At 39.8% G+C, this 25,319-nt stretch overlaps 1 protein-coding gene across 7 annotated transcripts in view; it reads left to right on the forward strand.

Annotated features, from left to right (window-relative positions):
• FAM35A (family with sequence similarity 35 member A) overlaps positions 1 to 25,319 on the forward strand; it is a 115,557-nt gene that overhangs the window by 38,120 nt on the left and 52,118 nt on the right. For 6 of the 7 annotated variants that reach the window (XM_021073593.1, XM_021073595.1, XM_021073589.1 and 3 more), the window contains 2 exons: positions 17,672 to 19,210; positions 22,553 to 22,660. In XM_021073593.1, coding sequence (XP_020929252.1) covers positions 17,677 to 19,210; positions 22,553 to 22,660 — 1,642 coding nt within the window. In that variant the 5' untranslated portion in view covers positions 17,672 to 17,676. Of the gene's footprint in view, positions 1 to 12,788; positions 14,315 to 17,671; positions 19,211 to 22,552; positions 22,661 to 25,319 lie in introns of those variants that run through there. The other variant, XM_003483513.4, reaches the window with a different exon arrangement.

Genomic DNA, 25,319 nt, shown 5'->3' on the forward strand with positions numbered 1-25,319 from the left:
ATTTATTACATTGCAGTTGCTCTGTGTGAGGAACACAGGAGGAACTTAACTAGGTAATTCTAGCACAAAATCTCTCATGAGATTGTAGTCAAGATGTTAGTGAGAGTGCAATCATCGGAGTTCCCATTGTGGCTCAGTGGAAACCAACCCAACTAGGATCCATGAGGATGCGAGTTTGATCCCTGGCCTTGCTCTTTGGGTTAAAGATCCAGCATTGCTGTGAGCTGTGGTGCAGGTCACTGACATAGATCAAATCTGGAATTGCTGTGGCTGTGGTGTAAGGCTTGCATCTGTAGCTTTGATTAGATTCCTAGCCTGGGAACTTCCATATGCTGCAGGTATGGCCCTAAAAAAAAAAAAAAAAAAAAAAAAAAAGGCAATTATCTGAATGTTTGGGGCTAGAGAATCCCCTTCTAAGATGGCTTGTTTCCCTAGGCTGTTATCTAGAAGCCTCAGCTCTTCACTGGCTGTTGGCAGGAGACTCAGTTCTTTACCACATGGGCCTATTCAATGGGCTACCTTGAGTGCCCTTATAACATGGCAACTGGCTTCCCTCAGAGGGAGTGATCAAAGAGTGAGCACTTCTAGCACCTGGAGCTCAACAGAAATGAATTTGACTAGGAACCATGAGATTGCGGGTTCGATCCCTGACCTCACACAGTGAGTTAAGGATCCGGCATGCTGTGAGCTGTGGTGTGGATTGCAGACGTGGCTCACATCCCGCATTGCTGTGGCTGTGGCGTAAGCTGGTAGCTATAGCTCCAATTCAACCCCTAGCCTGGGAACCTCCGTATGCCATGGGAGCAGACCTAAAAACCAAAAAAAAAAAAAAAAAAAAAAAAAATCGAGCACAAAGAGGAAGCGGCATTGCCTTTTATGACAAAGTCTTGGGAGTCACGTATCATCACTTCCACCATATTCTACTCATTGCTCCAGCCCATGCTTAGGGGTAGAGGACTTAGTCCTCACCTCTTAGAGGGAAAAATATCAAAAAATTTGTGGATGTACATGTACTTATTTATTTATTTTTTCCTTTTTGGCTGTACCTGTGGCATGAAGAAATTCCTGGGCCAGGGACTGAACCCAAGCTATAGCAGTGACCTAAGCCGCAGTGGTGACAACACCAGATTCTCCCTGATGAGCCACAAGGGAATTCCAATGGACATATTTTTAAATGTCATACTTCTAGGGGAAAAAAAGAATGTCCTCATGACTTTGGAGTATTCAGATAGCTCTTGGATAAGATCTTAAAACATAAAAAGATACATAAAAAAATTGATAAATTGGACTTCATCTAAATTTTCATTACTGTCCTTTAAAAGATACCACTAAGAAGGAGTTCTCTTGTGGCTCAGCAGGCTAAGGATCCAGTGTTGTCACTTCTGTGACTCTACTTATAGCTGTGACCTAGCATTGGTCCTTGGCATGCTGAGACATGGGTGGATACAAAGAAACAAAAAAAGACGCCACTAAGAAAAAGAGTGCTTAAGCCCAGAGTAGGGGAAAAATATTTCTAGTGTATTATCCATCAAAGGACTTGTATTTAGGATATGAAAATAACTGTAATAACCCAATAGCAAAATGAGGAAAATAGGAATAACCCAGTAACAAACTTTCCCAAAGAGGATCTATTAATGGCCAATAGTCACTTGCAAATATACTCAACATCAAAAGGGAAATATTGCAAAGTAAACTCATCATGAGATACAATTTTACACCCTCTAGAACGGCTAACCATAGCAACAGAAGGTTGAAAGTACTAAATGTTGAGCATGATATGATGCAGTTGGAACTCATCCATTGCTTGTTGGTATGCAAAATAGTATGGTTACTTTGGAGAACTGTTTGGCTTTTTTACATGAAGTTAAACATATATCCATCCTATGATTTGGAAATTCTGCTCCTAAATATTTAATGAGGGAAATGAAAACATATGTCCCCAAAATTATAAATTCAAGAGTGTTCATAGCAGTTATATTCGTAGTAGCCCCAAACTGGAAACAACTGAAGAGTCCATGTATCGGAAAATGGGTAAACAAATCTTAGTGTATACTCACAGTACTCAGCAACTGACGCCCAAGCAACACAGGTGAATCTCAAAAGCATTGTGTTAAGTGAAAGGAACGAGATTAGCATATACTGTACTGTTTATACTAAGTCAAGAAAAGGTACACTATTTTGTAATGATAGAAATCAGAAAATAATTGTAGGTTGGAGAGGGAAGGAAGCTGTTTAGAAAAGGACGTGAAAGAACTTCCTATGGTCTGTGGAAATGTTCTGTATTTTGTTTTAAGTGACAGTTACATGGGTATAGACCATTGTCAATAGCCACCAAGCAGAACTCTTAAGACCTGTGCCTATTATTGAATGTTTAATTATACTTCAGATTTTAAAAATAGTAAACAAGAGCCCAGGGGAAGAATATTTAATGCTAGGGAATGGCTTAGTTCACATAGATGCTGAGATGTACTTGGGAATTTTAAAGGTGAAAGGAAGAAAGTAGTTTAGGTCAGGAAGTTAGCTCTGTCATATATGGTTTACTCTGTAGATTTAATTGTTAAGCTTCTTTTTTTTTTTTTTTTTTTTTTTTAAGGTACGTACCCAGGGCACATGGAAGTTCCCAGGCTAGGGGTCCAGTTGGAGCAGGAACTGCCAGCCTATATCACAGCCACAGCAGCGTGGGATCCAAGCCACAGCTCACAGCAATGCCAGATCCTCCATCCTCATGGATACTAGTCAAGTTTGTTACTGCTGAGCCAAGCTGGGAACTCCACTAAGCGACATTTTAGCATGTAATTTTTTTTTTTTTTTTTTTTTGGTCTTTTGTCTTTTTGGGGCGACACCCGCAGCATATGGAGGTTCCCAGGCTAGGGTCTAATTGGAACTGTTGCCGCCAGCCTACGCCAGAGCCACAGCAACGCCAGATCTGAGCCGAGTATGTGACCTACACCACAGCTCACAGCCACTTGGGATCCTTAACCCACTGAGCGAGGGCAGGGATCAAAGCTGCAACCTCAAGGTTCCTAGTTGAATTGTTTCCACTGCACTGCAGTGGCAACTCCATTAGCATGTAAATGTTTAATGTCTTGGAAGCTTAGCATCCTACTGCCAGAGAGAGGGAGGGAGAGGGAAGTGGAGGGACAGAGGATAGAGGGAGGGAGAAAAATTTGTCAAATATGAAGGAAGGGATTAAAAGAAAGAGAGATGTCCTCTTAAAAGACATTTATTATTCACTTCATTATTAAGTTTATAGTAAGCTTTCCAAGTGGAACTCTTTGGTAATGAAGCTCTTTTGTATTGAAGTTCGGTTCTTACCTCTCTAGATAAGCCAGTGCTTTGTGAGGGTATTTCATATGACTCAATGGCAGGATTCTGGCTCCACAGCTGTGCAAAAACAAAAACCCAGAGAGGCAGGAGTTCCCACTATGTTGCATTGGGTTGAGAATCTGACTGCAGTAGCTAGGTTGCAGCTGAGGCATGGGTTCAGTCCCTGGTCCAGGCACTTTCATGTGCCACAGGTGTGGCCATTAAAAAAAGAAAAAACCAAACCCAGGGAGGCAGTATAATATACTGGTTAGGATCTTAGGTTCTCCAGTTTGATTTCCTGCATTCCAGTTTTAGCTCCACTGCCTGCAGGCTGTGTGACCTGGGGCAGTTTCCTTTAACTTCTTTAAATCTGTGTTCTGAGTGGGGCAGGAGGATAAGAAGGGAAATCAGGTTATTGCAGATAATCCAGATTTGAACCAGGGCAGGAACAGATGAAGGTGGAGAAAAGTGGTCAAGTGCTGAATGAATTTTAAAGGTTGAGCTTAAAGGATTTGATGATAAATTGGAAGCATGAGAAAAAGAGAACAATCATTGCAGACACCAAGGTTTTTGGTCTGAGGACCTAGGAGAATTTAGTTGCTATTTACTGAGTATGCCTTTTTACAAAGGAATGTCAGAGCTTAAGTTGCAAAGTTTTAAAATTTAAAATTTTTTCCCCTTAATTTAGTTAGGTTTTTCATCTTTTTTAGGCAGTAGGTGAGAATGAGAACAACCACAGAGTTGGCATGCAGACCCCTGGGACCCATGTTATGCTTAGGAAATCCTGATTACTAGTTTTACAGTTCAGTCCTTTTGATGTTACATGCTGTGGGGGAAGGGGGAATGAAGTGTGATAGTTTAGGAATACTCCTTTGACTTTTCCTTTAGAAAAGGTAAGGCTTGGACAAGTTTACGTCTTGCTGAGACATTTTCTTGGAAGACTGGATTCGAAAGGTTTTACTCTGTTGTCTGCCGCCTCATTACCCAGAACTTGAAGCCAGGTTGTTTCCAAACTTCCAAAGAGGTTAATTCTCTTTTCTACCTCATTTAATTCTCCTCTCTCTCATAAGATTTTTTTTTTTTTTTTTTTTTTTTTTGTCTTTTTAGGGCTTCACCCGTGGCATAGGGCGGTTCCCAGGCTAAGAGCTGAATTGGAGCTATAGATAGCTGCAGGCCTACACCACTGCAACAACAACGCCAGATCCAAGCTATGTCTGTGGCCTATACCACAGCTCATGGCAACACCAGATCCTTAACCAACAAAACGAGTCCAGGATCGAACCCACAACCTCATGGTTTATAGTTGGATTTGTTTCTGCTGTGCCGTGACGGGAACTCCACTCTCGTGAGATTCTTAAGTGCATGTTATAATTTTTTGGTACAATTCAACCTTACTTGTGTTAGTATTTTTTTAATTTCTATAGGAAAATGGAACAATGCTTCCCTTTACTTAAGTTGTTCCTGCTATAATGTTTCTGATAAAATGTATTAGAAGGCACATTCTTCACTAATAGAACACTTATTCATGTATGTATTTCATGCATATATCTATACATTCTTAACTAAGCCACTATGTAATTTATCTCTACACCAAGACATTTATTTCTATTTTTTGGTATTGAAGTTTAGTTGATTTACAGTGTCGTGTTAGCTTCTGGTGTGCAGCAGTGTGATTCTTTTTTGTCCTCTTTTCCATTACAGTTTATTACAGAATACTTAGTTCCCTATGCTTTACAATAGGATAGACTGAGACATTTTTATGAGTGAAAATAGAGGGAATTTCCGTGGTGGCTTAGCTGGTTACAAATCTGACTGGTATCCATAAGGATATGGGTTTATCCTTGGCCCCACTTAGTGGGTTAAGAATCCGACATTGCTGGGACCTATGGTATATGCCACGGGTGTGGCCCTCAAAAGAAAAAAAGAAATGGAAACTGACAAAACAGGACACCAGGATAGCAAATTTAAACTGAGACTATTCTGGGTAGATCAGGTTGTCTGGTCACCCAATTCTTTTTTTTTTTTTTTTTTTTTTTTTTGTCTTTTTAGGGCCGTACCTGAGGCATAGAGAATTCCCAGGCTAGGGCTCAGATTGGAGCTGTAGCCCTTGGCCTACACCACAAATACAGCAAAGCAGGATCCGAGCCACATCTTTGACCTACACCACAGCTCATGGCAACGCCAGATCCTTAACCCACTGATTGAGGCCAGGGATCATACCTGCCATCTCATGGTTACTAGTCGGATTCATTTCCACTGAGCCATAACAGGAACTCACCTGGTTATCTTCTTAACCCATTTTTTTTTTTATTACTCCTGTGTGTCTGTGTATACACATGCTTTCACACTCCTCACGTATTATGTATTGTTGTTGTTCTCATTTGAGAGATAAAGAAACAATTCTGATTGGATATATAAAGAAATTTATTTTTTATTATGGATGTTTTCAAATATGTACAGAAATAGAAAGAATAGTGTAATGAATCCCATGTAATCATCACCTAGCTTTAAGAATTTCAAGTATAGGGGGTTCCATTGTGGCTCAGTGGTAACGAACCTGATTTAGTGTCCTTGAGGACGTGGGTTTGATCCCTGGCCTTGCTCAGTGGGTTGGGGATCTGGCATTGCCGTGAGCTGTGGTATAGGTTGCAAAGGTGACTTGGATCTGGCATTGCTGTGGCTGTGGTGTAGGCCAGCAGCTACAGATCTGATTCAACCCTAGCCTGGGAGCATGCATATGCCGTGGATGTGGCCCTAAAAAGACAAAAAGAAAAAAAAAAAGAAAAAGAATTTCAAGTTTATATTTTTAGTAAGTTGCAGAGTAGGGTTTTAACCCATATCTATCTTCCTCCAAAACCCATACTTTTAGTTACAATTCTGTGCTACCTCTTCCTTTTGCTGTCTGATACTATTGAGTAACTTTATGATGCTTCCATTTTTCATAAAATAGACAGGGAAAGGCATTATAGTAGTGAGTTTTTAGTTTGGAAATAAGAGGAAGAAAGCACCGTGTTTTAACCACATGTGTTTTGTAACATGCATTTTAGTTGGAGTGTTCTGCAAAGACAAAACCTGCTGATACGGTTCATCCTGTTTTATAAATCTTTGACCCACTCATCAGACTCTGACCACTGTAGAGATAAAGGACTCTGGTTGCATTGGTCTCTGACTGAAGTGGCCCTCTGCCGATTGAGAAATTGTATTAATTATTAACTATGGTAATGGATATGTACTTGCAAGTTTCATCTGGTATCTTAATGAGCTTTAACCCTCCGAGTACACCCAAAACATATCCTAGAATCCTTGAAATTTATAAACATTCACAACTCTTCAGTCTGTGTATTTTTGCTACAATAAATATTTTGTTTCCCTCTACCCTCACTATGTCCCATCCCCCTGCTCACAGACTCACCACTATAAATTAGAGGAATTAGTAGCCACAGCTTTAGATATGAAAACTTTTTTAAAAAAAAATGGTTCTTTTTTTTATTTATAGAACCATACTTTCTTTCTTTTTTTTAACTTTTGTCTTTTTAGGGCCGAACCTGCAGTACATGGATGTTCCCAGGCTAGGAGGCCAATCGGAGCTATAGCTGCCGGCCTACGCCAGGGCCACAGTGTTGCCAGATCCGAGTCGTGCCTGCAACCTACACCACAGCCCATGGCAATGCTGGATCCTTAACCCACTGAGCAAGGCCAGGGATCAAACCTACAACCTTGTGGTTCCTAGTCAGATTCATTTCTGCTGCGCCACAACGGGAACTCCTAGGACCATACTTTCTAGCCAGTTTTTTTTTTTTTTTTTTTTTTTTTTGGAGAGGGCAGGTAGAATCCCATATTTACAGTAGATTATGTTTCAGACAAATAAGTGAAGGCATGCTAAAGTAATTGTTATATTCAAATAACTTTGTATGTTATAGGACTTTGATTTGTTTCAGCCATCTCTGGTCCTGGGAGGTCTTCTCTGAACTCTCAAGACTGCTCTTGTGTCACCTCTGAGTGCTTCAGCAACTTCCCCAGCATAGAGGGCAAGTAGGGCTCTAAAGCTCTGTGGGCTCAGGGCCTCGTAACCTTAAACCATACCAAACTGAATTCAAGGACTATGTCTAGCCTTGATATTGGGTCACTTAGTCAGATTATTCCTTTAAGAAAGAGACTAAATACAACATGGCTTTTTGAAAAATTGAGTTATAGTTAATATACAGTATTATGTTTCAGGTATATAACAGTGATTCATAATTCTCAAAGGTTACAGTCCATTTATAGTTATTATAAGATATTGACTATATTCCCTGTGTTGTATCCTTGTAGCTTATTTATTTTATACATGGTAGTTTGTACCTCTTAATCTCCTACCCCTTTATTGCCCCTCCTTCCTTCCCTCTTCCCACTGGTAACCACTAGTTTGTTCTCTATATCTGTGAGTCTCTTTCTGTTTTGTTGTATTCACTAGTTTGTTTTGTTTTTTAGATTCCACATATAATGTTTGTCTTTCTCTGACTTGTTTCACTTAGCATGATGCCCTCCAAATCCATCATGTTGTTGCAAATGGTAAAATTTCATTCTTTTTTATGGCTGAGCAGTATTCCTCTGTGTGTGTGTGTGAATCACTTCTTTTATCCTTTCATCTGTTGATGGACACTTAGGTTGCTTCCATATCTTGGCTATTATAAATAATGCTGCTATGGACATTGGAGTGCATGCATCTTTTTGAATTAGGGTCCTGGTTTCCTTTTTAAGATATATACCCAGGAGTGGAATTCCTGGGTCATATGATAGTTCTAGTTTTAGGCTTTTGAGAAATCTCCTTAAGAACACCTTTTTTATCTACTGTGATTGTGTCAAATATGATACAATCATAGTAGATAAAAATGCTACGTGATACTTATAGAAATATAAGTCTGATGTTGGGGAGAATGGTTGATTCAATATGGACTAGTAAAGCATAATTGGATAATAAGTAGCTAAATGAATGTGGTTGGATGGAATTCTGCAGTGTTGTATGGAATGAAAACAAGAGATGGTCTAAGGAAAGACAGAGAAAGAAAAATCAGAGTGGTAGAAGAATAAGACAGGAAAGAGTAGTGTTCTAGAAACTAAGGAAATAGTTTCACAATTGGAGTAGCGAAATACTGTGGGTATTCAACAATTTGGACTTCTCTGTTGTCTTAATAGAGATAGGGAATAGAAGTCAGATTGCAGGAAATTTAGGAGAAAACATTAAGTGAGAACACAGAAGCAGTGAGTGTCTTGCACTCTTTTCCAACATTTTAGAGATTACCTCCAGTAGGTTTGTCCCTTGGATAAGACAGCTGAGGCTCCTTTACTGGCTTCTGTGTTAAGGTGGGGAGAAGAGATGCCTTGGGGCTGTATTGTACTCCTTTTTAAACGAATATATTTATTTTATTTTATTTTATTTTTTTGCTTTTTTAGTGCTACGCTTGCGACATATGGAAGTTCCCAGGCTAGGGGTCAGATCAGAGCTACAGCTGCCCGCCTACTCCACAGCCATAGCAACGTGGGATCCGAGCCACGTCTGTGACCTACATCACAGCTCATAGCAACTCCGATCCTTAACCCATTGTGTAAGGCCAGGGATCAAACCCGCATCCTCATGGATTCTATTCAGGTTCCTTAACAGCTGAGCATCGAAGGGAACTCCCTAATGAATATATTTAAATACAGTTTCAAAATTTTGTCACTAACTGTATTCCATAGGGCCTGTGAGGAATGCTGCTAATGGTCAGTCCTATTTTGGTTGAGTTTTCCCAGGCTTCTATCTCCTAGGGCCACCCCTGCATATATTCCTGTGATAGCTCAACATCACTATTTTAAAATTGTCATATTTTAGGGAGTTCCGGTTGTGGCTCAGCAGTAACAAACCTGACTAGTATCTATGAGGATTGGGTTTGATCCTTGGACTTGCTCAGTGTTAAGGATCTTCGGTTACGTGAGCTGTAGTGTAGGTTGCAGACGTGGCTTGGATCCTGCATTGTGGTGGCTGTGGAGCAGGTCGGCAGCTGCAGCTCCAATTCGACCCCTAGCCTGGGAACTTCCATATGCTGCCAGTGTGGTCCTAAAAAGAAAAAAAAAATTGTCAGTTTAGCTCTTCCATTAGACTGTAAGGTCCTTAAAATTCTTTGTTACTGTTGTTGAATTCCCAGTACAAATATCTGTCATGTACTGTTGAATATTTGTTGCATGAACGACTGAATGAATAAATCAACAGTTTTCTGTTTTTTTAAGCACAAAAGAATTTTAATTTGATGGTCTCATAGAATCAAACAAATAAAATGTTTCAGGAAGAGGGGATTGATAAACAGTTTCAAATAGCAGTAAGATAAGGGTTGAAAACTGACCTTTGGTTTTGGCTATTAGCGGTCATTTGTTTCCATAGAATAAAGTGTTGCAGCCAAATGATTGGTGTAAGAGCCATATTTAACTGGTTGAAGAATAAATGGGAAATGAGAACAAAGAAGCAACATGCAAGGTTTTTTGGTTCGTTTTTAAAAATTTGAGACTAAAGAGAAGAAACTGTTAGAAACCCAAAGGTTAGAGAGAGGGGAATCTGTTAGCATAGAAATGTTATGCATTTGATTTGAATATATTTAAGTGTTCCTGCTACATGTCAGAAAAATATATTTCTCCATCTTCCACTAATTTTTTGTTTTTTGTTTTTTGCTTTTTAGGAATGCACCCATGGCATATGGAGGTTCCTAGGCTAGGGGTCAAATCAGAGCTCTAGCTGCCAGCCTACACCACAGCCACAGCAATGCAGGATCCAAGCTGTGTCTTCGACCTACACTGAGCAAGGGCTGTGTCCTCATGGATGCTAGTCAGATTTGTTTCTGCTGAGCCACAATGGGAACTCCGTACTTGGTTTTGATATATCTTCTGAACTTGAATTTTTTTTTTTTTTTTTTTTTTTTTTTTTTTTGCTGTGCTGTTTGGGCCCCTAGTGGCTAATGAAATAATGGCACATAAATAGTAAACTCAATTAAATCCAATAAACCAATATTCCTTATGCAGATTATTCTTTCTGTAAAGATTAAATGGGGTTGGGATATGTAGTTATAGTGCTTAGTGATAATTAGCCCTCTTTGTTTTGTTATGAGTTAGGACTTGACACCTAAACTTACTATAATCTTGTTTCCTTAGTGATAATTCAGTAGTATAAACTGTTTGAAAATAACAGTATATCTTTGTTTTAGCTTATAATACAATAACAGCTGCCATCATCATTCTCAACTTTTATTTTGCATGTTGGATTTAGGTCCATTGTTGTATATCTGTATATATTGTTGTATATCTGTTGGAACATCATATTCAGTTTGAAGATGGTGAGAGAAAAGCCTGAATTACCAAACAAAAAAAAAGATTTGATTATTATGAAAATAACAAACATTAATTGTTCATCACAATAAAACTTTGGAAACATATAAATCTTTTAAAAAACCATCCTTAATCTTGTTTCTCAGTGTTTTCCTTTCTGGGATTTTTTTTTTTTTAATATTACAGAGTACTTCTGAACAATGTAAGGAGTACCTCTGTCACACTTGGTTAAAAAAATAAAACATGGTTAGTACAGTTGATGTCCTTTACAGTCCTAGCACATCATGTTCCTTCCTCCCTCCCGAAGGTCACAACAACCCTGAATTTAGTTTTGTTCTCAGGCATATCTTTAAAAACAAAAAAAATACTCAATGAATGGGAGTTCCCTTCGTGGCTTAGCGGTTAGTGAACCTGACTAGGATCCATGAGGATGCGGGTTTGATCCCTGGCCTTGCTCAGTGGGTTAAGGATCTGGCGTTACCGTGAGCTGTGGTGTAGGTCGAAGATGTGGCTTGGATCCCTTGTTGCTGTGGCTGTGGCGTAGGCCTGCAGCTATAGTTCGTTCAAACCCTAGCCTGGGAACTTCCACATGCCACAAATGCGGCCCTGAAAAGCAAAAAACTAAAATAAAATAAAAATAAACTTAGTGAATGATATGATACCTATAGTTTTTTTGTTTGTTTGTTTGTTTGTTTGTTTGTTTGTTTTTTGGTCTTTTTGCTATTTCTTTGGGCCGCTCCCGCGGCATATGGAGGTACCCAGGCTAGGGGTCCAATCGGAGCTGTAGCCACTGGCCTACGGCAGAGCCACAGCAACGTGGGATCCGAGCCACATCTGCAACCTACACCACAGCTCACGGCAACGCCGGATCGTTAACCCACTGAGCAAGGGCAGGGACCGAACCCGCAACCTCATGGTTCCTAGTCGGATTCGTTAACCACTGCGCCACGACGGGAACTCCCCGTGATATCTGTAGTTGTACAACCATCATCACAAGCCAATTTTACATTTCCATCCCAAACCCCCATCCCATCCCCCACCCCAACCTGTCTCCTTTGGTGACCATAAGTTTTTCCTAGTGTGTGAGTCAGATTCTGTTCTGCAAAGAAGTTCATTGTATCCTTTTTTTAGATTCCACATATAAATGATAGCATATTAGGTTTGTGTCTCACTGACTAACTTTACTTAGTGTGATAATTTCTAGGTCCATCCATGTTGCTGCAATCTCAGGCATATCTTAAAGCTCAATATACTGATATCATAAGTTATATATTCTTCAGATTGCTTCTTTCACTTAAAATTATGTTTGTAAAATGTATCCATGTTGACATGTAACTCTTGGTCATTTATTTTTCTGCCGTATAGTATTCTTTTGCTGAATATCTGATGTTTTATCTCCTCCTCATGGATTTTTAGGTTCTAAATTTTTTGTTTATAAAGTCTCCCATGATCATTCTTGTACTTGTTTTCTCATGTAGATATGTATAAGATCTCTCTGGGGCAGAAACTTTGAAGTGGAATTATTTGTTTGTGTGGTATGTGCCTCCTCACTTTTACCAAATTGTTCTTTAGAGCTGTGAATGAGTTCTCCAACCTTGGACATTGTTAGACTTCCTAAATCCTTTCTCAATCCTGTGGGTATGAAACGATCTCTCTCTCACTTTTTTTTTTTTTGCTTCTTAGGGGTGCACCTGTGACATATGGAAGTTCCCAGGCTAGGAGTCGAATTGGAGCTGCAGCTGCTGGCCACAGCCACAGCCACAGCAACGTGGGATCTGAGCTGCATTTGCAGCTTGTGGCAATGCCAGATCCTTTTAACTCACTGAGTGAGGCTAGGGATTGAACTGTCATCCTCAAGGATACTAGTTGGGTTCTTAACTCACTGAGTCACAATGAGAATTCTCAACAATATTTCTTAAAAACAACAACAAGAGTATTCCCTGGTGATCTAGTGGCTAGGACTTAGTGCTTTCACCACTGTGGTCTGGGTTGGATCCTTGGTCTGGAAACTGAGATCCTACATCAAGCTCTTGCATGCTGTACCAGCACCACCCACGCCCCCCTCCCCACCCCTGCCAAAAAAATTAAGACAACAACAGAAAAGAAGACTTCTGTTATAGAATATTTAAAAGATGTACAAAAGTTGAGTGATTAGAGCTGTGTGTTCCATCAACCTGCCTAGGCAGTTATCAACACATGGTGCATCTCGTTTCATCTATAACCTCCTTCCCTCTCCCTTGTGTTCTAAAGAAATCTGAGATGTCTCACCATTTTATATGGAAACATTCGTCTTGCATCTCCAGCATGTAACTCTTTCATAAATAGCCTCGGTAATATGATCCCGTAAAAAACTCATAATGTCTCACTGTTATAAAATATCAGTTTTAGTTTTTCCAGTTGTCTTATAATATTTTTACATTTATGTCTTCAAATCAAGATCTAAATAAGGTCTGTACATTGTAATTGGTCTTAATCTACAGATTTTCTCCACTCTTCCTAATAACATCTACCTTGTGATCTTAGCAGCCATTGATAATTGCCTAGAAAATCCACTAATTCACCGGGAGTTGCGAAATGGTGCTCTTCTCTCATTCTTTTTGTTATTGTTTCTGTGTTGCTTATTAGAAGTATACCTCTATAAAGAGAGGTTTCCTCTCATCAAATATTTGGCCATCTTGAGATATTGTAGGTAAAGAGAGATAGGATAAATTTTTTCCTTTTATTCACCAACTTTTAAAATTTAGTTACCCAGTATCCTCCAAAGGCTCATTGAGTGAGTTTGTGTTACTCATCTTTGTGAACTCATGGATTTAATCATGTTCGATGTGTTCCAGACCATCACAGTAACCGTCCTCATTGATGCTCAGATTGCCCAGCTTTGGCCAGTAGGAGCCTTTAAGTTGGCTTCTGAATTCTTTTGATTCAGTGCTCCTAGTCTTTGATAGTTTTGTTTCCTGGTATGGTGAAATGTTTCAAGTTCATCTTATACATCCCCTGCCTGAAACCTAGAATCAGCCATCCCTCTAAAGAGTCCTGGTCTCATAGCCATCCTCTGCCTAACACATACCAAAATGTTATGAAGTATTCATCATAATGTTGTTTATATAGACAGTTTAGGCACAGTAGACCATTCTTATCAAGGAGCAGTGGGAACCCTCCTGAAATCTAAATTCAAAAATGCCAGCCAAGGGCCCACCTTACAAGCAGGTCTTTCTAAGGACAGTAATCTCAAGCCTCCTGTGTTAACTCTTTTCTACACAGGTGGCTATTGGTCATTTTATGGAGATAAGGAATAAGTAGAAAGTTGGATAAGGGGTCAGGAGTCCAGAAGAGAGGTTGTGATGGAGATATACATCTGTTAGTCATTAGCTATTACATCAGATATACATCTGGTAGTCATTAGTCATTAGTGAAGAAGATAGACATCTGGTAGTCATTAGAAGGTATTTAGATCCTGAGGCTAAATAAAAATCACCGAGGGGGTGGGTACAGTGAGAACTCCAAGTACTGAGCCCTTGAGCAAGAAGTTGAGGTAGTAAGGAGGAGCTGAGGAGACTGAGAAGAAGCAACTGATGAGGTGGTGTGAGGTGGAATGAGAGTCAAGAGGATGTGGTATCCCTAAAGCCAGATGAAACACAGAAAGGAGTGACCAATGGTGGCAGATCCTGCTGGAAGAGTAAGTTAAAAACGGGGAGTTAACTGATGCCAACGTGGAGGTTATTGGAGACCTTGAAATATGCTATTTCAATGTAATGGCTGGACCAACACTTGACTGAAGTGGGTTTCAGAGGGAATTAGAACAGAGGGAGGATAGGCAGTTCTTTCAAGGAATTTTGTTGTAGAGGGGAGCGTGAAAATGTTGCGAGGAGTAGAGGAACATGAGGCAAAATAACAGCATGTTGCTCTAGAGAGAAAAATCATTGATGTCGGGGGAAGGGGAGAATTGTTAGAGCCTAGTAGGAAAGAGGGTGTAAGTTCTAGGAATTCCCCAGTGGCCTGGTGGTTAAGGATCTGTGTTGTCACTGCTGTGGCACAGGTTTAATCCCTGACTGGGGAACTTCCACATGCCATGGGTATGGCCAAAAACAAATAAATAAATAAGTAACGCCTGTGAGGAAGGGATAGCCCTCGCATAGAAACACAGTTAGTAATAGGAAAGTGGACAAGGAGTTCCTGTCGTGGCTCAGTGGAAATGAATCCGACTAGGACCCATGAAGTTGCAGGTTCCATCCCTGGCCTCGCTCACTGGGTTGAGGATCCAGCTTTGCTGTGGTTGTGGTGTAGGTTGCAGATTCGGCTCAGGTCTGGCATTGCTGTGGCTGTAGCTCCGATTAGATCCCTGCCCTGGGAACCTCCATGTGCCGCTGGTATGGCCCTAAAAAGCAAAAAAGAATAATTAAAAAAAACAACAAAGGAAGGTGGGCAAAGTATATGGGTGTGATGGAAGTGGGTAGGTGTGTTGCTGAGAACTTGTAAATGGAAATGGTAGCATGGTCATCAGCTGCACTTGAGAATAGGGGAGGAGATGCTGGGGATTTAAAGAGTGAAAAGACATTAAAGAGTTATCTTGGAGAATGAATGGACAGGGAAAGATAAAATTTCTGGGATTCCTGGACACCACCTTGAGGTTAGTGATAATGAACTCAAAATGAGACTCATTTTCATTGGCTACAGGTGTTAGATTAGGTAATGCTTCAACCAGGGTTTGAGTTTAGCTGGGCAAATACCTTGGAGAGGACAGCAGCTGAATTTGAGATGCATGATGATGGGGAGTGATTTAGGCTATTTAAGGAGGGAGGTAAAAAATGAGGTTGTGAAAATGTGCTGTGATTGTTGGGTTCATTGTAGATCCCATGTGGTCAACACGTTGTTGGAGTTGTGCATTTAGAAGGAGTGAGTGGAAGATAGGAGAAAGTAGTCAGGGAGTTGAAAACTGAAAATTGAAATTAAAAACTGTGCAGTTATTGATAATGGTAGGGTATGTGATTATAAGAATACTTATAATAAGAATTCTTATGTAAGTTATAAGAATGGATAACTGAGGTGAGTTGGAGAATAAAATCAATGAAGGAGAGGTGGGCAAGGCACGAAGAGGTCAGGGTACTGGAAGGAACATCCACACTGATACTGAAAGAACAAGAATTATAGGAGTTCCTGTCATGGTGCAGTGGTTAACGAATCCGACTAGGAACCATGAGGTTGCGTGTTCGGTCCCTGGTCTTGCTCAGTGGGTTAACGATCCGGCTTTGCCGTGAGCTGTGGTGTAGGTTGCAGACTCGGCTCGGATCCCGCGTTGCTATGGCTCTGGCTTAGGCCAGTGGCTACAGCTCCGATTCGACCCCTAGCCTGGGAACCTCCATATGCCACGGGAGCGGCCCAAGAAATAGCAAAAAGACACACACACACACAAAAAAAAGAACAAGAATTATAATCGGATATGTTGTTAGATTTGGAGGAGGTGACCATGATCGAATTTTCAAGGAATGCTAAGAGTGACTGAGCATTACATCTGTCATTTCCTGTAGACTACCATACTTCCTATATTTCCATATGGACTTTTCATTATTAGAAACCTTCTTACAAAGGACCCTGATCCCTGATCAAAAGTCCTCAATCATACCATGGTCTTTCATAACTCAGCCTTTTATTCTGCTCCCAGTTCATTGGTTTAGATGCTCTCAGCCACAGTGCTTGCCTTCCATAGTAGCATTCTTCCCCAGTAGACTGCAAGTTATGGTTTATAGCATATATTACATTACTTTGAAATTACTAGTTTACATTCCCTATTTTTCTCTCTCTCTCTTTTTTTTTTAAACTAGTCTGATAGTTCCCTTAAGCCAAGATCCTTGTGTGTCTTTTTGTCCCTGTAGCACTGTAAAATATTTATCAGGGAGTTCCCATTGTGGCTCAGTGGGTTAAGAGCCTGACACAGTATCCATTCCCTAGTTCCCAGGCTATGGGTCGAATTGGACCTATAGCTGTCGGCCTACTCCACAGCCACAGCAACGCCAGATCTGAGCTGCATCTGCAACCTACGCTGCCACAGCTTGCAGCAACACTGGACCCACTGTGCGAGGCCAGGAAACAAACCCACATCCTCATGAATACTAGTTGGATTTTTAACCCACTGAGCCACAATAGGAACTACCAAGCCTTCTGTTTCAGTTCTGGGAATTGAGGTCACAGTTGAAGGAAGGAGGCCCTAAACTTGATTGTCAATCCATGGAATAAAGAAAACAGGAGATTTAAAAGTGACTGTAGTACAATTAAATGCTGTTTCCCCCCCCCCCTTTTTTTTTTTTTGGTTTTTAGGACTGCACTTGTGGCATATGGAAGTTCCCAGGCTAGGGGTCGAATAAGAGCTACTGCTGCAGGCCTACACCACAGCAACAGGGGATCCATGCCATGTCTGCGACCTACACCACCACTCACAGCAACACCGGATCCTTAACCCACTGAGTGAGGCCAGGGATTGAACCCACATCCTCATGGATACTACTTGGGTTCTTAACCCACTTAGCCACAAAGGGAACTCCTAAAGAGTCTATATAAGGATTTTTGTGTGTGTGAATATTTTATTTTCTTATGATTTCCTATATATGTATCACTTTTATAATTAAATGGAATACCAATATAAATCACTTCTATTATATTTTTGATTCACAGCTATATTTGCTTTGGGCATGTTATAAGTTAATATATAAAAATTTGGGAGTTCCTGTCGTGGCGCAATGGTTAACAAATCCGACTAGGAACCATGAGGTGTGGGTTCGGTCCCTGCCCTTGCTCAGTGGGTTAATGATCCGGCGTTGCTGTGAGCTGTGGTGTAGGTTGCAGACGCAGCTCGGATCCTGCGTTGGGCTGTGGCTCTGGCATAGGTCAGGGGCTATAGCTCCGATTCAACCCCTAACCTGGGAACCTCCATATGCCGAAGGAGTGGCCCCCAAAAAATAGCAAAAAGACAAAAAAAAAATATATATATATATATAAATTTACTGACAAACATTCATTTTAGATTTTTCATTTTTTTCAGAAACCATGAGTGGAAGATCTCAAGTCCACATTTTTTGGGGTGCTCCACTTGGTCCATTGGAAATGACAGTACCTCAAGAACCAACTTCTTTAATGTCCACTGCTGACCCCTGGAAAGAAATTCAGCTTTTGTACAATCAACATCCTTTACATCTGAAGGATGAAAAATCCAGGCACAAAACCCTTGAAGACTATCAAGCCTTAGAAGCTGTGGGCTCTCCAGATCTTCCTCATGGTCACTTTCCAGCAAATTCTGTGAACAGCTCTGTTCATGTGAAAGATGACTTCATACATGGCATTTCTGAAACAAAAACTTTAAAATCCCAGAAGAGTCACCCCTTGGTTTCAAGTGATGGAACCAAGTCCAATGAGCAAATATGTGAGTTTAAGGGCAGAGTTCAGCATTTAGCTGAAGAAAAAAAGTATCAAAATCTCTTCAGTGAAAATAAGATCGCAGATGAACAACATCAAGATCGGTCAAACATATGTGATCACAACTTTCCAAAAAATTCCTTTCAGTTAGATCCTAAGTGTGCAGCTGTATTGGATGTGGTCTGTAGGCCTGAACAGATGGACACAGGGCCAGGAGCTATCAAAACAAAATGTGTACCAACAGAACATCGTGAAATACAAAACCAGTGCCTGGAGTTCTTTTCCTCTAATTCAGTAGACAAGCCAAAGCCTGAAGAAGCAGTTGGGAAGGTCTCAGGCCTTAAAATATCAACCAATACTGAATTTCTCAGTATAATGACCTCCAGCCAGCTTGCTTTTTTAGCTCAAAGGAAGTATAAAGGGCAGAATTCTATAAATAAGACCGTAAACATGGAGACCGAACCAGAGGCAAGTCATGGGGAAATAAGAATAACCAAAGACAATTTGAATCAGCCTAATGATGATACTGCAGAAGGAGTATATGAAGATGGACAAAATCAAGCTCATTCCCTTGAACTTGTTAGTCCTGTTTGTCCTGAAACAAGAAGTCACCACATTCACTTAAACTCTGATAAAGGTCTTGAAGAAAATATAGGATCTCCAGAACTTTTCAGTGTTGAAGATAAGCTGCTACCGAATGAGATATGTATTGAGCCATGTAGCTCAGGAATACTGTGTTCCCAGCTAAATACTTTCCACAAACGTTCTAGTAAAAGAAGCTGGACCTCTGAAAAGAAATCAGGCCCTCCTAAAGCTCTGTCTGAAGCTCCTCATGTGGCTAAGAAAATTAAGTTGATTTCTAATGGGAGAGATCATATTGTAGCAGTGGGCCAAAGGAATGCATCTGAATTTAAGGGCATTAAAAAAACATCATTGATAAAAAACTGTGATTCTGAAAGTCAGAAGTATCATTGCTTAGTCATGGTGTTATCCCCCTGTCACATGAAAGAAATAACTATAAAATCTGGACCAAATTCTGGCTCTAAAGTGCCTTTAGCAACAATTGTGGTAATTGACCAGTCAGAAATTAAGAAGAAGGTTTTTCTGTGGAGGACTGCAGCATTTTGGGCACTTACAGTGTTTCTTGGAGATATAATTTTACTAACAGGTAAGGTCATCACTGTATAGTGGGAATTTATAACGCTGTGGGCTTTTTTCCTCTCCCACTAAAGCCTTTCCCATTTACATTCAGGGTTCCAACATGATTGAGCTCCTTATGGCGTCTCCTCAGCACTGCCTAAGGTCTTAGGCGTTGCCATTTCTGGGTGTTTGTTCTGGCCTTCTTAGTTCTTTCCCTCCTTCCCATTCAGCATCTCCTTAAGAAGCCTGCTCTGGTTGCTCCTTTCCTGTGCTCTCACTCATAGGGACGGAGTGATAGCACACTTTTTTTTTTTTTTATGGTTTATTTTTTTATGTGTCTTATGTTTAACCCTTTTCTTTAACTCTATTAGCAGCCTTATGATAAAAGGACAACATTTATGCTACTTGACTTAATCTCTAATAAAGCTATAAACATTACATTCTTGTAGAGGGGACATAGAATTTCTATTGCATTTTTATTTTTTTATTTTATTTATTTATTTTTGCTTTTTAGGGCTGCACTCATGGCATATGGAGGTTCCCAGGCTAGGGATCCAATCAGCCTATACCACAGCCACAGCAATGCCAGATCCCAGCCACATCTGTGACCTACACCACAGCTCACAGCAACACGGGATCCTCAACCCACTGAGCAAGGTCAGGGATCGAACCCACAACCTCATGGTTCCTAGTCGGATTTGTTTCTGCTGTGCCATGACGGGAACTCCTCTATTGCATTTTTAAATTATTAAAATTATAGTAGACCCTGGAACAAAATGGGTTTGAACTGCATAGGTCCAGTTATATGTGGATATTTTTCAGTAGCAATCACTGCAGTACTACACAGTTCATGGATGGTTGAATACGTGGATATGGAGAGGTTGGGGTTATAGAGGACCAACTGTAAAGTTACAGGTGGGTCAACCCTGAGTTGTTCAGGGGTCACCATATTTTTTTTTCTTTGCTTTGCTTTTCGGGACCACACCTGCAGTATATGGAAGTTCCCAGGCTAGGGGTTGAATCAGAGCTGCAGCTGCTGGCCACAGCTGCAGCCACAGCAACTTGGGATCAGAGTCTTGTCTGTGACCTATACCAAGCTCACGGCAACACCGGATCCTTGACCCACCAAGTGAGGCCAGGGATTGAACCGTCATCCTCATGGATACTAGTCAGTTTTGTTACCACTGAACCACAACAGAAACTCTTGAGTCACTGTATATTAATCACATTTGGAAATGGAAAGGAGAAAATCCTGGTATTGCACCAACCTCATATAACTGCCAGTGGAGTTGTGGAGTGTTCCCTCCCAGTTATCTTCCCTGTGCTCCTCAGTGTGTATGCATACATGTATAATGGCTAATATTTATGGGAACTTATTTTGTGTCCATCTCTGTATTAGACTTTACAGGTCTTTCAACTCATTACAATGACTGTATGAGGAGGGCACTGATTATCATCCCCGTTTTTAAGCTTGAGGGAAAGGTTAAGTAACTTGCCTACTGTTACCTAGCTAGGAGGAGGCAAAGCAAGGTTTCACCCAGACTCCAGAATCCCTACTCTTTTTTTGGCGGGGGGAGGGGGAGGCACAGCATGTAAAAGTTCCTGGGTCAGAAAAAAAAAAAAGTTCCTGGGTCAGGTATAGAATCTGAGCCACAGCAGTAACCAGAGCCACAGCAGTGACAATACCAGATCCTTAATCCACTGAATCACCAAGGAACTCCAGAATTTTTTTTTGGCTTTTTAGAGCCGCACCCTTGGCATATGGAAGTTGAAACCTCATCCTCATGGATACTAGTCAGGTTTGTTATCACTGAGCCATGATGGGAACTCCAACATTTTATACATTGATTGTATCCTGCCTAGGATTGATCTGTCTCTGTCCCTAATGTAACCGATTTTGCTCTACTTAGAACTGTTTCTCCTTATTGGTATGTTTAGTTCCACTAAATGTTTCTTCTCATTCCATCTTAGATCATACAATTCTCTTTCTCCTTCTGGGAAGTGTTCCTTACCTCCAACGTATTCAGTGTATTTTTTTTTTTCCCCGCTTTTTAGGGCCTCACGTATGGCATATGGAAGTTCCCAGGCTAGGGGTTGAATTAGAGCTACAGCTGCCGGCCTACATTACAGCCACGGCAACGCGGGATCCAAGCTGAGTCTGTGACCTACATCACAGCTCATGGCAATGCTAGATCCTTAACCCACTGAGCAAGGCCAGGGATTGAACCCACATCCTCATGGATCCTAGTTGGGTTTGTTAACCACTGAGCCACAAAGGGAACTCCCCAATGTATTTCACTAGATGATTACTCTTGCCACTTAGGGGAAAATAATCAAAGTCCTTTAAGAAGGCCTTACATTGCATTTATATATGCTCATAGCAGAAGGGGTAAATGCATAGGAATATTTTTTACTCTTTTAGGCACTACTATTTTGGAACAACTACTGTGCTTCCTGCCCCACATGATTTAATTTATCAGAAGTATACATTACATTATAGCACAGGGACCTATATCCAGTCTCTTGGGATGGAACATGATGGAAGATAATATGAGAAAAAGAATGTATATATATATATGTATGACTGGGTCACTTTGCTGTTCAATAGAAACTGACACAGCATTGTAAGTCAACTATACTTTAATACAATTTGTTTTTGATTTGTTTTTTTGTTTCTTAGGGTGATACCGGCAGCGTTTGGAGGTTCCCAGCCACAGCTGCCAGCCTCTGCCACAGCCACAGCAACTTGGGATCTGAGTCTTGTCTGTGACCTATACCACAGCACATGGCAACACCAGATCCTTGACCCACCAAGTGAGGCCAGGAATTGAACCCTCATCCTCATGGATACTAGTTGGGTTCATTTGCGCTATTTCACAATGGGAACACCCACCAATTTTTTTTTGTTTGTTCGTTTTTTGTCTTTTTGCCATTTCTTTGGCTGCTCCCGTGGCATATGGAGGTTCCCAGGCTAGGGGTGGAATTGGAGCTGTAGCCGCCAGCCTACGCCAGAGCCACGGCAACACAGGATCCGAGCCGCGTCTGCAACCTACACCACAGCTCACAGCAACGCCGGATCATTAACCCACTGAGCAAGGGCAGGGACCGAACCCGCAACCTCATGGTTCCTAGTCGGATTCATTAACCACTGCACCACGACGGGAACTCCCCACATTTTCTATTTAATCATTTTATGCCTTTAGACAGATCATTTAACCTATTTGAACTTCAGTTGCCTGACTTGTGAGAGGGGTGCATAGTATTTTGCTCTGATGGTTATATTAACCACAATGAATTTATAAACAAAGAATTCGTTTATTTACAAACAGAATTCATAACAAGATCCAACCTTCCGCTCCCCCCTTTCCAGATGTTACTATTCATGAAGATCATTGGGTTGGTGAGACAGTACTGCAGTCAACATTTACCAGTCAGTTATTAAATCTTGGGAGTTATTCATCTGTCCGGCCTGAAGAATGTAAGTCATATTTTTAAATATAATAATTTCTTAGTATTTAAAGTATATGCACACTTTAGAAAAAAGTAGAGCTAAAATGGTAATTTTACAAAATGTTTTCTAAACAGGTTAGCTGAAAGGTAGTGGTTTCTTTAGTAAGAATGAAAATGGAGTTTATAAAAATGAACTTGTACATTATAAATCATGTTTATTTTAAGAAATATTGGAGTTTGTATTTCATTTTCTTACTCTTAGAGAGTCAATATAGTGGTGGTTCTTAACCTTTTAGGGAGTCATAAACCTCTTTAAGAAGTTATGAGCCATTTTTTTCAGAAAAATAGACATGTAGCTAGATACATAATTTTGCGTATCATTCTAATGGACCTCCCAAATTCTTCTGAAGAATTTCTTAGCCTTGGAAATTCTTAAGGTAATGAAAAAATTAGGTTCTAGGCCAAATTCACATTTAATTGTGTAAGAAACTGCCAAACAATTTTCCAGAGTAGCTATACCATTTAAACTACCAGCAATGTATCTTAGTCTGGGAACTTCCATATGCCGCAGGTATGGCCCTAAAAAGACAAAAAAAAAAAAAAAAAAAAAAAAGAACAAGAAAAGAAAAAGAAAAGAAATAATGACAGTACAAACACTACATGCCAGAATATCTAGGATGCATTTAAGGGAATTATCAAAGAAAAATTTTTAGGTAAACTCATTTTATCAACAAAAATAAGTGAATTAAATTTCAAGCCTAGAAAACTGGCACAAGGACGACAAAGTAAAGCAAAGAAACAATAAAGAATGAAGGAGTTCATGTTGTGGCGCAGTGGTTAATGAATCTGACTAGGAACCGTGAGGTTTCGGGTTTGACCCCTGCCCTTGCTCAGTGGGTTAAGGATCCAGTGTTGCTGTGAGCTGTGGTGTAGGTCACAGATGCAGATTGGATCCTGCGTTGCTATGGCTACAGTCCGGTTCGACCCCTAGCCTAGGAACCTCCATATGTTTCGGGTGCGGCCCTAGAAAAGCCAAAAAAAAAAAAAAAAAAGAAAAGAAACAATAAAGAATGAAATAGAGGTAAAAGCAGAAATTAATAAGAATGAGGATTTTTAAATGATAACTATAATTACTCAAAATCTTGTTTCAAAAAAAAAATCCCAAATAGATGAACCAACTAGTTAATCTGATCAAGAAAAAAAGAGAGATAGCAAAAATATGCAAAATAAAGACAAGGAGGAAATAATCATTGACACTGAAGAAGTTAAAAACCAGTAAAAGGCTATTTCACAGAACTTAATACAAATAAATTTGAAAAAGCTTAGATGTATAATTTTCTAGGGAAATATAGATTGCCACAATTGTTCCCATTAGAGATAGAAGGTTTAAACAGACCAGTTTCTGCAGAAGAAATGGAGAAAGGAACTACCATACAAAGAAATACCAGGCTCGGACAGTCTCCTAGGAAATTCTACCAAACCTTCAAAGACCAGATAATTCTAATGCTCTATAAATTATTCTGGAGTATTGAAGAAGGAAAGTTCTGAATTCCTTTTTTAAAGTGAGTATGACACTGACACCTGAACCAAATAAAGACATTAAGAATAAAAATACAGGCCAGTATTATACATGATTATTGATGCAAAAAATATAAAAATTTTAGTAAACAAAATATAAAACCACATAGAAATAATGACCAAGTGAGATTTATTCTAGAAATGGAAGATTTGTTCAATATTAGAAGAACCATGAATATCATATATTAATAAATCTAAGGAAGAATTACATGGCTATTTCCCTTTGACAAAATTCAACATCCATTTATTATAAAAAGCACTCCAGGGAATCAAAATTGAAGGATACTTTATCCTTCTGTCAGTAAAATACAGTACCAGTACACTGTTACAATTACAATACAATTGATACTACATCAATAAAATAGATTTGTTTAACCCTAATGCCCTACTTTATTTAGTAGAGAAACGCTAGAAGCATTTCCACTAAAATCAGGAAGATAAGAATGTCCACTGTCTCAGTTATTCTTCACCATTATAGAAGAGTTATTAACCAACACGATTAGACAAGAAGTGGCATTTGAATGAGTGATGAAGAATGAAAGCTTACTCTGTGTGAAAAATGCTCTGAGGGAGTTCCCTGGTGATTCAGCAGGTTAAGGGTCACTGCTGTGGCATGGGTTTGATCCTTTGCCTGGAACTTCCACATGCTCTGATAACATATCTGGAAAACTCCAAGGAATCAAAGATAAAATCAATTCAAGCAATAAAAGAAATCAGTGGTATAACAGAATATAAAAATTAATGCTTATTAATAGCTTTCATGTACACAAGCACCAAACAGAGGACATAACGGTAGGAAAATACTGATATAAAAAAGGTATTTCAGAATAAATTTAAGAAGAAATGTACAAAATCTATATGAGGAAAAAATTTAAATACACCAGAGAAAAATAAAGACATGAACAAATGGAAAGACAGCATTCCCTATTCTTGGATGGGATGACTCAACATTGTAATGATACCAGTTCTCCTTAAGATTATTTATTTATTTATGTATTTTCCTTAAGAGAATTTATAAATTCAATGCAATATCAATAAAAATACCAGCATGCTATGTTATGGCAAATACAATTTGATATACACCATAGCTATTCTAGAATAGCTGGAAA

Source organism: Sus scrofa, chromosome 14 (assembly GCF_000003025.6).
Source record: "Sus scrofa isolate TJ Tabasco breed Duroc chromosome 14, Sscrofa11.1, whole genome shotgun sequence".
In the NCBI taxonomy this organism is placed as follows: Eukaryota; Metazoa; Chordata; class Mammalia; order Artiodactyla; family Suidae; genus Sus; species Sus scrofa.